Source organism: Ictidomys tridecemlineatus, chromosome 1 (assembly GCF_052094955.1).
Source record: "Ictidomys tridecemlineatus isolate mIctTri1 chromosome 1, mIctTri1.hap1, whole genome shotgun sequence".
NCBI lineage: Eukaryota > Metazoa > Chordata > Mammalia > Rodentia > Sciuridae > Ictidomys > Ictidomys tridecemlineatus.
This window is the reverse complement of record NC_135477.1, coordinates 165,364,169-165,377,764: the sequence shown is the minus strand read 5'-3', so window position 1 is coordinate 165,377,764 and position 13,596 is coordinate 165,364,169. Positions and strand designations below refer to the sequence as shown.

The following is a 13,596-nucleotide window of genomic DNA, read 5'->3' as shown; positions in this document are numbered from 1 at the left end:
CTGTACTTAACACTGTCTAACTAATCAGGTTTAGTTACAGCTAACTAATCTAACCTAAACTATCTAATTAATCTGGTTTCTATTACTTGCCACCAAAAAGTCTTAACTGCTCCCTATCCAAATAAGGTTGGCCCTTTGTCCCTATAACCAATGATCTCTTAAGCCAAAGGCACTCTATGGCCCACATATTTAGTCCATTCATGTAGAGTGAATCATAAATAAAAAGAAATGTTTTCAGATTTAGGGTTGCTACATATTTGGACCTGGGATAAACTTAGCTTTAAGATTTCAATTTTTTCCCATCTACAAAATAGATTCATTCATAGATAATGACCACTCTCATAGGAAAACACTAAAGATTAATTAGTCACATTGTACTTATGGTGCATTTATGTTAATAGATAAGAAGCCTGGCTAATTATGTTACCCTGCATTTGCCTTGCACTTCTGATTTTTCAAAGCTTTTTCATAAAAGTAATGGCATTTGCTTGTTCTAATAACCCTGAGAATCTGGTATTATCACCTCGTATTATACATCTGCAAACTAACTGGACACAAAGACTTCTCAAGGTCATACAGCGAATTATTGTCTGAGCCGGCATTGAACAAATTATCTTCTAGCTTACATACACTAATTATTCAGTTAACTCTAACTGGAAATTTCTCTAGTGGTCTGAAATGCTCATAAAATCAGAAAAAAAAACATACAAATAATTAAAAATTTTAAGGTAATCATCAAAGCATTATTTTTAAGAAGAAAATTGGAAATAAATTAGACATCCAATAAATGGAAATGGCTTAAGTAGATTAGGGTACAGATGTACAATGGGCTTTTAGGAAGCCATTAAAAATGAATGTATAATAGTAAAAGTAACATAAATGTTATAGGAAGTAAAGATTATATAATAAAATGGTAAATAAATCTATTAAGTTTTAAGTTGATATATTCAGAAGAAAAGATGGGGAATTTATATTTGGTATTATAATTACACAAGTTTTATTTTGTTCAGTGTCTGTGTTCTATAATAAACTAATACTTTGGTACACAAAATAATAACGATTTTTTAAAACGTCATATCTATCCTTTGGGACATAAAGAATGTCCTAGGAACAGGCCTAATCATTGGGTGCCAATTTCATTCGGCTCCACCTGCCTCACTCACATCCAGTGTTGCCACATCCTCTGAGACCTCCTCGGGCTGCCCTGTGTTGTCTGGACACCAGGTGGGACTCACCACTGTCACAAGAGCAGCAGGGCATGGAAAGAGATTTCCAGTTAACCTCAGTGCCCCGAACACCTTGACCAGAGTCAGCAGGTAGCACCACAAGCTGCTTCAATGGACCAGGTGGCACAAACAGCATGTATGATGCCGGAGGAGGGGGTACAGGCAGTCAATGAACAAGGAAGCATTTCATGGCATTTCATTGAGTGGAGAGTTGATTTGAAACAATATCTTCACCAAAATGAGATATGGTTGATACTTATTATTACCCTCTTTTGAAAGAAAATAAGATTCAATAAAAAGGAGAATCAACAAGCCTGAGTCATATGAAGATCATGCATCAATGGCAGAACCAGACGTTGGACCAGAAATCCTTTATTTAGAAAACGGGCCCTTGTACCCTATATAGGACCCTTCATGTCAATGGTCCATAAAGGAGCTGGAATGAGTTTTCCATTTGACTTGTACCTGGTTTTCACCCTCATCACTTTCCAGTTTTACAATGATAACCATCCATAAAAATTTACAACAAAACCTGCTGGAAATTTCAAAACTCATAATATCAAAGCATCACCATACACAGTCATAATCAGGGCTTATTCTCATCACTGCCACTGCTGTTATGTAACATGTGCCATTCATTAGCACCACAAGCACCACTGGATACTGTCCTTTGGTGAAGACTACAATAGGACGTTGAAGAAAACCAGGTCACTGACCTCAAGTTGCTTAGTCTAGCTGACAGATAAGAAAGATCAGGTGACCAAAACCTAGGACTAAGTGTGACATTTGCTAAGGGGGAAGGTACAGAGGTACAGGAGAATATGACTATGAGAATAGAAGGCAGGCTCTATAGAGGAGAAGGCTGGTACCCGACGGTCAGAATTTCAAAGGGGAACATGCGAGGACCAGCTTGCAGGTGTGAGTGGAGGAAAGAACAATGGGAATTTGAGTCCCAGAGTCATATGGTAGGACCCCATCAGGACTCAGGTTTATTGGAATTCTAGGCCCTTGGCTGGGTCAGCCTCTGATCTCCACAAACGCCCACTCAGAGCCATGTTTGAAGGCAGCTCACACATATTCCACCATGAGCTTCCCTTTCCCTTAGCATCTGTCTTCGACCTCTGCTCCTCCACCAGATTCCATCCCAGACTAGTGACAGGAGTAATGGATGGAAGGCCATTGCTACATGAACTGAAAGTCTCCAGGCAACGTGAGTGTGGCAAAGGGCCCCCCAAACATCTGATTCCTGGTGAGAAAACAGAAGTCTAAACCAGGCCCTTCTCCACATAAAATGCTTTAGTGGGTTTCCCACAGCTCAAAATCCATAGCCAGTAGCAGACCTTGGCATCTTTTCCAGCCCCACACTTTGCCCCAGTTCCCACATAGGCCTCTATCCAACAGGCCTAGAATTCTCCTCCTGTTCCCTGCACTACATCACCAGAAACTCAAGTTCTCAGATGAAACACCTGCTACCCCTGCCCAAGGCCGGCTCCTTTGTAATATGCTTTCAGTTCCTTATTTTCTTTTGGATCCTTTATTATAACCTATGATGATCCTGTTATTTGTGTGATCATCTGATGCATGTCTGCATCCCTTATTAGCAGCTAATCCATTAGTGCAGGACTGCTTTCTGTTTTGATTCACAATAGTTAAATAGTCCATGAATATTTGTTGAATATTGAATGAATGAACCTGGAGCCTAGAGTACGATTAATGCTCACATTAGTGTTAAAAAAAAAATGAGAAGGGCCTATTCAACTTGGTGTGGGGTTGGGAATGGTGCAGTTTTTCTTAGATTCTTAGTTGGCTTAGGGACCCTCCTCCACACCAAAAACTAGAGAGTTTCCCTCCCTGAAGCATTCCTTGTGCTCTCAACATAGAAATATGGGTCTAGAAGGATTCTCAGAGATCATGAACTTCACATTATAAATAAGCATGGAGGTGGTATTTCTCCAAGGCCACACCTGAATAATTCAATAAGGTAATCCCACATTGAATCCATGTCTTCAAATTCCAATTGAGTGTACTTTCTACTGCATAAAACATGGTATAATATACACATATCCCATCTGCATTTTGCCTGCCTTTCCAATTTCAACTCCAAGTCCTTGTTTGATGAAATCTAGATTCTTAGAACCAGAAGTTTTCTTTCCCTCCTCTGAGTATGGTGTGTGTGTGTGTGTGTGTGTGTGTGTGTGTGTGTGTGTGTGTGTGAGAGAGAGAGAGAGAGAGAGAGAGAGATGATATCCGTCCTGTGTCATAGTTTTAATGCTGATGCCCACTTCCTCTATATAAACCCAAACCCCTTAAGGGGAGAATCAATGCCTAATACATTTTATTTTCCTCAGTTCTTAATGCAGTGCTTTGTAGCAGCAAATGGATTTCATCTCTTGCATCAGCTCTGACCGATAGCTCGGAGTTGTAGCAGCTGTTTAGAATGCTTTGGTGAAGAGCAATATGAAGTCCTGTGTAGATTCAGAGGGAAAGAATTCTCTAATCAATGAATGCTGTGGGCAAGGGGACGAAGGGGGTAACAAAGGTACATGTGCCCCACCGAGGGCAATCACAAACCTGCTTTGAATGAACGAATTAAAAAAACAAATCTTGTCCCTATTACAAATGTCTGATGTGACTATCTGTGCCGAGCCTCTGAGAGGACAGCAGCAATCTCCCTCCTCCCAGCCCAGGTGTCTAAACTAGCCAGAGGAAGAAATGTTTACAAGTGCTTTTTGGTACCAAAAAGCTGATGATCATCAGTATTATAAGAACAGAGAGTCAACCACGGACACATGTCTTGTGTGTGTCTTGAAGGGAGGACATATGAGCCCAAATCAGAATGTAACATCAACCAGGGAGCTGGAGACATCTGCCATGGAACCAGGAACCAGGAGCAGGGTGTGGGTGAAAAAGACAAACGCCAAATCCTTCAGCTCAGAAATACAAGCCCATGCAGCAGTGATTGAGGAGAAGGGAGGAAGAATCTTGTGACTTGACCCACTCAAAACACCATCTTCTCACGTTACCACTCAAATCCACTCTGTTTTCCATGCTTGCTCAAGACCCAGCTTCCCCCCAAGAAGTCTCCACAATCCACAGCCAATGGTTTCTGCCCCAGATGTCACATTGAACCCCGAACAAAACGCCACTGAAATGATTCTCCTGCTGGCTCTTCCAATTTGGGGGGTCCACAGAGTTATAAATTTTCAAAGGGAGAAAGCTCACTGAGTTCTGAAATCCCCCATACTGGATTCTCGTACTAACTTGGGTTCTTATTTGCTGCCTAATAGGAAGAAATCAACTCTCTTGGTCTCTGCAGAATCATCTCTAAAATTGGGGTAATAACCTTTTGAGATTGCCAAAAAAACTTGAATAAGATAACATCTGTGAGGTATGAGGCACATAGTAGGTTGTCAAAATAGTCTTCATTTGTCCCCCTTCTGGCCACACTATTTTCTTCATTACTGTATTCAGACTAATTTTTTTGATAGCAGGAGCATGTTGTGTCCTTTACCGATTTTTACAGGGTGAATAATAGATATTAGAATTAGATAATAAAATATCAGAAGATAAAGGATATAAATCAGGGGTGAGCAAATTGACTTATTTAGAAGGCTGGACAAGCAATATAATTTGGGTTAACAATGGTCACGTGTTCAACAGAGAGTAGTAAGAATTTTGGTGAACTTGAACGTGTTTGCTTGATATTTAAAGAGAATGGAACTTCTCCAGCTCTAGACAACAGAAGTTGAGCAGGAATGTGGGCCCAGGATTGCTTATTGCCCTAAATTTTTTTTTCAAAGAAGTCAGAAATCTAGATTTTTATGCTAAATGTTGAAAAATATTGCCCAGGTCAAGCAAATTAAGGCTGTTAGTCTGTAACTCTGGAAAAGATGAGCAATGCATCTTGAGGGTCTCACTAAGTTTCTGAGGCTGGCCTGAGAAAGTCCCTGAGCTTTCCAAGGAGGTATATAATAAAAGGAGGCCCCACTGTGATCAGGGATGTGACCCTCCCTGATTTGACCCTACAAATTTTAAGAAAGGCAAGATGTCCAAGTTTTGATGTGAAATTCCATCATTCTTGCACAGTGAGCCCCCAAAGTGCACATCTATACTAGAAATGACTTGTGGGGAGGCCCTCTGGTGACCTCCTCTGCAGCATTTGACAAAAGTCAAATGCAAAGCCCGCCATGGAGTGCCACTGGAGGTCGGAGCGGAAAACCGCAGCCAGGTAAGGCACCCTTTTGTACCTGCCATCCTCTCTGCCCGGAAAACACTTGCCTCTTCCCTTTTCCTGCCCTCTCACTTAACCTTCTGGAAAACTTCTGTTTACCATTCAGTTCAACCACCACTCCATGAAGGGCAAGCCCCCGCCTTCAAGTATCTCCAACAAATTGCAGCCCTAGCACTTAAAACATTACATTTTCATTTTTTCTTTACAGGACAGCCTGTCTCACTAAGGATAAGGTCCTCCAGGGCAGGGAAGTTTTGTCTGCCTTTCTGGCACTTAATGTGATATCTTGGTTTGGCTAAAGGCTCAAAACTGCTTACTAAAGAAATGGAAGAAGTTTTTAGATAAAAAGAGTTCTTTCAAGTGTGATGTTCATACTAACTATTACAGAATCCTTCCATGACCTACTCTTAAATTTTCTGTTTCAGGAAATAGAGAGTCTGCTCCTAAGTCTTGCTTGAAACAAGTTCCCTGAATGAATTTTATGTATGCTGAAGTTTGAGGACTAAACTGTAGGCTTTACCAGGAAAGAGGCTGGGTAGGCTTTGTGGGCCCTTGTATTCCAAGGCACAGTGATTGGACTTTGAGCATGTACTTGCTAAACAAGTGAATAAATAGCAGAGTGAATGGAAAGGTAAGAATTGAGTTGCAATAATGCATCTCAGACCTGTAATCAGAACTCCATCATTATTTCATTCATTCATTCATTAAACTTATCACAAAGGCACTTCTTAGGCTGCACGGGTACTGCTCTAGAGACAGCTTCCCCCAACCTGCCTTTGTGGGCTTGGGAGTGTGCTGAAAGGAGAGCTCAAGTCATTTGGGTTGCTGAAGGAAGGTCTGCCTTAGTAGAGAATAGGATAGACAGCAGAATACATCAGTCACTAGAACGGTAATATGTAAATCAATGGAAGGGTAACTGATGTGATACAGCAATCTGTATACTGGGTAAAATTGGGAGTTCATAACCCACTTGAATCAAACTGTGAAATATGATATATTAAGAACTATGTAATGTTTTGAACGGCCAACATTAAAAAAAAAAAAGAGTGAATGCAAAGGCAATTCCCAGCTCTCCCCTTGGCCAGTGCTAATAGTAATGCTCCTCTTGCGAATCCTCTGATCTGCTACCCTATATTCACCACCTTCTTTTTTTAATGCCTTGTTGTTAACACATCTAATAAGGATAGTTCCTATTACACTTCTTCTCCCTTCCCTTCTCTACCCTCTGGTGGAGGGATAATGAATAGCAAAATGCATAGAAAAAAAATCAGATGTCAGCAAAAATTATGAAAAATAATATTTGATCATTTGGAGGTAAGAACAGCTGGAACCGTTAATTTAAGGTAACTACTAATCCATATTTCAAAAAAGTACACAAAATTAAATCTGAATAAGATAGTTTTCTTGGTTTTCCATGCGTGACTAATTAACTTATTTTGCCCCAAACCACTCTATTCCCTTTGATGTTTTTTTATTGCATTCAAATTGAGACAGATGTAGAGTTTTCCCAGACCAATGGACCATGGCGAATATGCCCCCAAAGAGTCCCCAAGCCTTACATGAAAATTAATAGAGACTCTTTTGGTAAGGCCAGGAATTACAATGCCATTGTTTCCACCCAAATTGCCCAGTACTTCCTCTGATCTTGGAATGAAAAAGAAGAAACTAAAGTTCTATAAACAAAATATCATTATTCCTTCTCAGACAATCTCCACACCAGGGTCCTCCAGTGGAGTATGAGCTACTTTCTTAAGTAAAGCATTTTATCATCTTTTCATTTCCAACCTCCATCTCAGTTCACAGCTTTAAGAAACACTTAAAGAATAGCCAATGAATAAGGCTGAAAGGCATGGAGACCTGTACACAAACATACATACGGCAAGTACCATTTCAAGAACCCAGAGCTATCCTCTCCATATTCACTGGCCATAATGTACAACATTGCCTGTACCATATTTTTGCCACCCTGGTAAACAGCCAACAATTCTATTAGAGATCAAGTCTTAGGTTGTGAAGATAACAGTATAAAAACACCACCTTTTGCCTTAGAACATTTTCTCCTATTTTTGTCTTTTATTATCTTGTCCTGCCAGTCAACATCTTGACTCCAAGAAAGCAGCTGACCTCTCTTTCCACCACGCTCTGCTGTAGACAATTCTCAGCAGCATGAATGAATGCACATAGCAGCCATAGATTGGTGATTCTCTAAGAAAGCACTCCTTCCTGAGAAATGAACCCCTTTGAGACTATGATTAAAAACTACAGAATATGACAAAAACTGTAATGCTTCTCCCCAAGAAATATCTTAACACTGGCATATGCATGCAAAAGACTATGCATAATCCACAGTAGTTTATAGATACTTTGATGCCCACACCTACATCCTTTCTTCAGAGACCCTACTCCAAGTCATATGAAAAGAAAGTGATGGTTATCTGAGAGCTAAATACCTACTCTGTATTACTCTACCAATTAAACAATTAAACTCCGGCTTTGCTTTTGGAGCATGGAGTAGCCCAGTAGAAGAGATTTTTAGTTTTAGCATTACTAAAATGGAGAGTTGCTATTTTGTTAGTTCAATGGTGCTCCTATGCAAAATCACAGCCACAGTTTTAAGTACTCTGTGTGTTTCTCCTTAGATGCTTTATCAGGCCACTGACTTACAAGATCCTGAAAATTCCTTTTTACTTCTTGGGTAATTGCACTTTAGATGATTAAGTTACCATAAGGATCAACATATTTATCACAGAGCTTAGAGATATAGACCTTGGGGGTCATGAGACCACCATTTTCTTCCCAAGTGACCTTGGGTAAGTTATATAACTTGTTGCTGCCTCAGTTTCCTCATTTCTAAAAGAAAGATAATATAGAATTCTCTGAAAGGCTTCTGTGAAGAGTAAATGAACTAACTCACAAAAAAGCAATTAGTACTTTACATGGGCTGTAGCAATGCTTAATAAATGGTAATACTCTTAATATCCATAAAGAACTTATCATTGTTCTTAATGTACAGTAAGTCCTCAATAATGAAACCTGGTATTTATATCAGATTATATTTATATATATTTATTTAATTTACATATTATATTTATATAATTCTTGGAATTCATATCATCATTATCATAGGAGTGCTCTTAGGGGATAGGGAGAATTCTGGATTCTCATTTTGAGGCTTCCAAGACTATTCAACTCACTGAGAACCCCCCCGTGTGGGAATGAGAGAAGGCCATGAAAGATGGTTCATGCCTTCCACCATCTCCAGCTCAGCAGACGTCTCCAAGCCAATAGTGACTCACAAAGTCCATGGTTGCCAATTGGATCCAGTTTTGGAATCTAAATTGTTCTTGCCCATTCTCTTCGCACTTTCCTGCCATTAATTCCTATTTGATCTTAATCCCTAGAGAGAAAGTGTCTTTAAGGATTAATTTTTGTACTTTCCTCTGACATAAAGTGGCAATCATGTAACCAACCACTCAGGTTTCTTTTTTTGCCAGAAAAACTCAGAATGATGCTTGTCGCCCACATTTTATAACATTCAGTTCAGAGATCAACAATATATCTATCCCTTCTCCTTGAGACCACCCCTGTACTCTTTGATGTTCAAAGCTTGTCATACAAACTGTGTAAATTTTTCAGATTCTTTTTTTTTTATGTCTACATATGTTCTAAGCAATCAATCACTTCAAGCCATTTTGTAAGTAAGGAAACAAGTTTTAATAATTACTGGTCGCTTCTGAAAATAGGAAACCATCTACCTTTCTTAGGGAGCTATAGAGACACTTTTCTCTTTTCAACTTGAGGACAGGACATGGCTTAAATATTCTGAACAGTTTCTTCTAAAGTCAGAATCTTTAATTCTACATCTCTCAGAAGTTTCCTACGTGTGAAACTCTCTCAGCTGAACCAGAAAACCTCAGCAAGGTATGGGATATGCAGTCAACCCAAGTACTCCTCGGGCTGGCATTTAAAGTTAGCTGACAGTGAAAAAGCAAATCCATTTCATGAAGCATAGCAGGATCTAAAATACCAACTGCTGGAATCACTTAAAAGGCTCTGGAAATTTTTCTTGGAGGGCTTTCTCTTATGAAGACAAATGACAACCCAAGTCATCTTGGCACCACCACCACCTACCCACAGGCCCTCCTTTCATTGGTGTGGCGCAGAAAGAAATCTCAGAAATAGAAGCAATTACTTACATCTATAGGTCATCTCAAAGCTGTCGCTGATGTTCACAATATCAATCTGGGGGAGCAGTTTTGGGGGCTCTGTGAGTTGCGACAAAGCAAATCTAAAAGCGGCATGTTCCTGTGACTGCTGGTTTGGAAATAATCCCCCTGGGAGGAAAGAAAATGCAACATGGTCTCTAGGCTAGAGACAGATTTTAGTTCCTCATCAGCCCACCCCCACATAAGCCCTCTTCTCCCCTGCCAATCTCATTAGTAATAGTTTTTTAGAGGTAGGAATGAGAGTCCAAACAGACCCAAATGGATGCTGAGGCTTAAACTTCTACAGATGAGCCGTTATGTGACATGATCCCCAACATCTATCACTCTGCTCAAAGATCTGATTGCTCATCCTTCAGCTCAGCTAAGGTTAAAGAGAACACAGGAGACCCGTGACACTTCTCTTCTTCCCTAGTGCAAACTGCCCATGAGGCCTATGTTCCCATACACACACAAATCCCATCTGAGCCTAACTTGTCTTGCATGGCCCCTGTCTCTGATCACAGATCTTACTGGATGCCGGGGCTAATAAGTGTTGCAAAGTGACTCCAAACTAGGACTGGGACCTTGTGGACTTCTCTAACATTATAACTATTTGCTTTGATACTATTGATCTTTGGCCTGTCAAGACCTGCATGTAGTTTAACTATTCTATTGCCTCTGAGATTTATTATCTATTTTCTCTGAAAACTCTTGATTTCTGCAAGTAGTGTTTTGCTTTTTCCATTACTCATGTTCCCAGCTACCTAAGAATGACTTGTTACATAAGGAATTACCATTGGGTGTTTGCATGGTACACCCTTGTGCTTCAAGGATGTGGGGTCTTAAGAATGTCAAGAGGTATGAACATTCTATTCCAGTAAAAAGCACAGTCAAGGGGCCTGTCACAGCTCCTGTCTCAAGAAAAAAAAGAGTACAGGACTTACCTTTATATTTACTGTGAACATGTAAATGAATTAAATTACATTTTTTGTGTGTGAATTAAAATCAGCCATTTCTAGAGACTGAACTATAATGAATGTTTACAGATAAGTTTGTCTCAGATCCCATAGGAATCACAGTCCTAATGTCATGCACCTCTAACTTCTTACATAGTCAATATGTGTTTGTTTTAATTTTTTTTTAAAATGAATTGCAGTGTTTTTGTTGGAGATCGTACAAGTAGAGTCAAGTACGGCCTGATGGCTGTGCTTCTAGTATTTGTTATACAATTTTAGCATTGCTACCTTTTGTTTGAAAACAGGAACAATGCTTTCAGAAGCTCAACAAGCCAGTTGGGGCTAAATGATGAAAAATCTGCAGAGCTACATGAGCAAACAACATGCACACATACACAAATCATTTTCATGCATTTACACCCATGGTGATGTACACAAACACCCTGAGAAAGCCAGACCAAATGTCTCTAGACAAGCAGTTATAATCAGCAGAGTATAGGCAATATATAAGTACAAACACAAACAGGGCTACAGATAAAAGCGAGTGGATTGCACATGTACCTATGCTCCCATTTTAAAGAGTAAAAACAACCAACCATTCTGGATCCTGAGGCTCCACCCTCCCCTTCCAGATGACCACACCCCGAACACTTCTCTGTCCCCTTCCTCCTCCTCGCCAGCAATGAATGAAAGAGTGGGTGGGAGGGGTGGAGGTAGGAGGCTGCAGGCTGGGCTGCAAGGGAAGTGTCTCCAGAAGGCAGGAAGTTTTGCGTGGAAGGCAGGAGCAGAGCACACACACACACATACACACTTCAGAATGTAGCTTAACAGGTGTCAGGAAACAAAGCAAGTTACTCCGTGGCCAGCCAACCACCCTCGGAACCAGATAGCTGGAGAGGCTGAAAGAGACAGAACGGCAGCACACGTGTGCCCGACAAAATACCAGCTGCACCACATCCCCCCACAAACACACACTCACACAAAGACACACACTGTCAGCAATGTGAACTTTCCCTAGTGGAACTATCTCATTTAGGGGGACAGAAAACAGAAACCAAGCCAACCCAGATGCCTCAGAGCACAGCAGCTTGCTTGGTTCCTGGACACAAACAGCACTGAAATGCTGGCTACACCAGAGCCCTGAGACCTGTGGACACGCTTTATGATTGGTGTTAGTGCCCTTGTTGGTCTTCTCCCCCCACCCCATATTATGAGAAGTATCAATATCTGTCACCTCCCTCATCAACACAGGAAGGATGGGGGGGGGGCTTTTAGAAGAAGCTCAACCAGCAAGAGAGGGAAAGGGGGGGGGGACCAAAAGGTGTGCAGCATGTTGAAACCTGCCTCCAAGTTGGGAGGATGGAGCCCAGTGTAGAGGACAGCTGACGGGAGGGGAGAGGAGCCTGTGTGTGCGTGTGTCAAAGGTGGGCAATATCTGCCATCCGAATGTCTACAAGGAGGGGGCCACAGAAGGAATAGAGCAAAGACAGGCTGGTAACTTCCAGATTGGGGGAGTGGGGAGCACCAGCCCAGCATGGCAGGCAGCAAAGACAAGGCAGCCAGAGCTCTCCAGAGCAGGAGCTAGAGCTCCCTTGCTTCAGAGTGGGGCTGCTGACATTATTTTAGCACCTAGGATAAACCCACACCCTTGATTCCTTCTTGGAGAGGGTCTCATTCCCCTCCCCCGGCTAAGAAATCACTGTCTCTTGGCAATTAAATATATATGTGCACATTTAATACATAACCACACGCATAAATACACCCACCATACATATTTATATAAATAAATGAAATCAGGCACCATCTACTAAGCAACAGACTTAACTCCTTAAGCACCCACAACCCCCTTCCAAGCGACAGCCTGATTTTTTTTTTTTTCCTTCGAAGCAGCATTTCCTCCATTTCACCCGCTGGTGCTTGGAGTGTGAGTGGTGTGCCTGTGTGTTTGTGTGTGTGTGAACACTTCCCCTCTGCCCCTCCTCATATCAGATGAAGCCCCCCTCCCCTCCCCTGCGGGCAGCCCAAGTGGATTCCTGCGCTGGGGATAGCCAAGCACAACAGCTCCTACTGAGGAAGGGGGAGAAAGATTTCCCCCACCCCCAAAATTCCTGGCCAGATCCAGAAAGTCCCTCCCCAGGCTGCCCCTCGCACTCACCGATCTGGATATTGTTGGGGAAATTGGCACCTACTACCGCGCCTAGGAAACCGGTGCAGAAGAAGGCAAAGATGTGCTGCATATTCCTTTTTGCATTGGCGAAAAAGAAGCCCAGGTCCAATCATAGATTTGGTGTCTCCCCCCCTTCCCTTTATTCCTCTCGCTGCTCTGCCTGTTCTTTTGCTCCCGCGGTTCCTTCCTTCCTCGCTTGCTTGCTTCCTTCTGTGAGGTTTGTCTGTTTCCCTTGGAATCCGAGCACTTAAACTGCAGCGTTAACACCAACTGACAGCCAGATTAACTGAGCACGGAAAGAGAAGCCCGTCCTCATGCTAGCTGGAGCGCTCGCTCCCCCTCTCCTCCTCTCCTCGCTCTCACAGCCTGCTCGCTCTCCCTCCCCTGCTCTGTCACTCTCCCCCTCAGGCTCGCACAGGCGGCAGGCTCTCGCTGATACCCGCGGAGCCAGCTCAGAGTTCCAGGGCAGTCCTCTCCTACCTGTCACCCCTGCACCCCGCCTCACCTCATCCTCCCTCCTGTGTGTTTGGAGGACAGGTGGGTGGGTGAGGGAGATGCTGGGTGCTTGTTCCCAAAAGGGGCAACCTCACAGTCCCCCTGGCCTTCCCCCACTCCTGGGCTCTCTCAGCCCTCCCCCAGCCCCCAGCCAGGCCCAAGCCACTGGGAATGTGGGTTCAGCTGTAAGTCAGTAGGTGGCAGGGGGTCCCCACAATAGTCCTGGATTCACCAGCTGCTTGATCTAGGTCACTTTTTCTAGGAGTGCAAGGGCTGTGCTCGATATATCTCCTGAACTCCACTGGCCCAATTATTT

The 13,596-nt window shown here is 42.3% G+C and overlaps 1 protein-coding gene across 3 annotated transcripts in view; it reads right to left on the bottom strand.

Moving 5' to 3' along the window:
- Gria1 (glutamate ionotropic receptor AMPA type subunit 1) overlaps positions 1 to 13,309 on the bottom strand; it is a 297,496-nt gene extending 284,187 nt beyond the window's left edge. Inside the window, exons 1-2 of one of the 3 annotated variants that reach the window (XR_013439535.1) lie at positions 12,774 to 13,309; positions 9,654 to 9,791 (exon numbers count right to left, since the gene is read on the bottom strand). Coding sequence is in view for 2 of the 3 variants with exons in the window: in XM_021726494.3 (XP_021582169.1) it covers positions 9,654 to 9,791; positions 12,774 to 12,855 (220 nt within the window). In the remaining variant the exon portion in view is untranslated. The remainder of the gene's footprint in view (positions 1 to 9,653; positions 9,792 to 12,773) is intronic. The other 2 variants (XM_021726494.3, XM_021726493.3) reach the window with 2 other exon arrangements.
- Between the last annotated feature and the right edge of the window lie 287 nt (positions 13,310 to 13,596).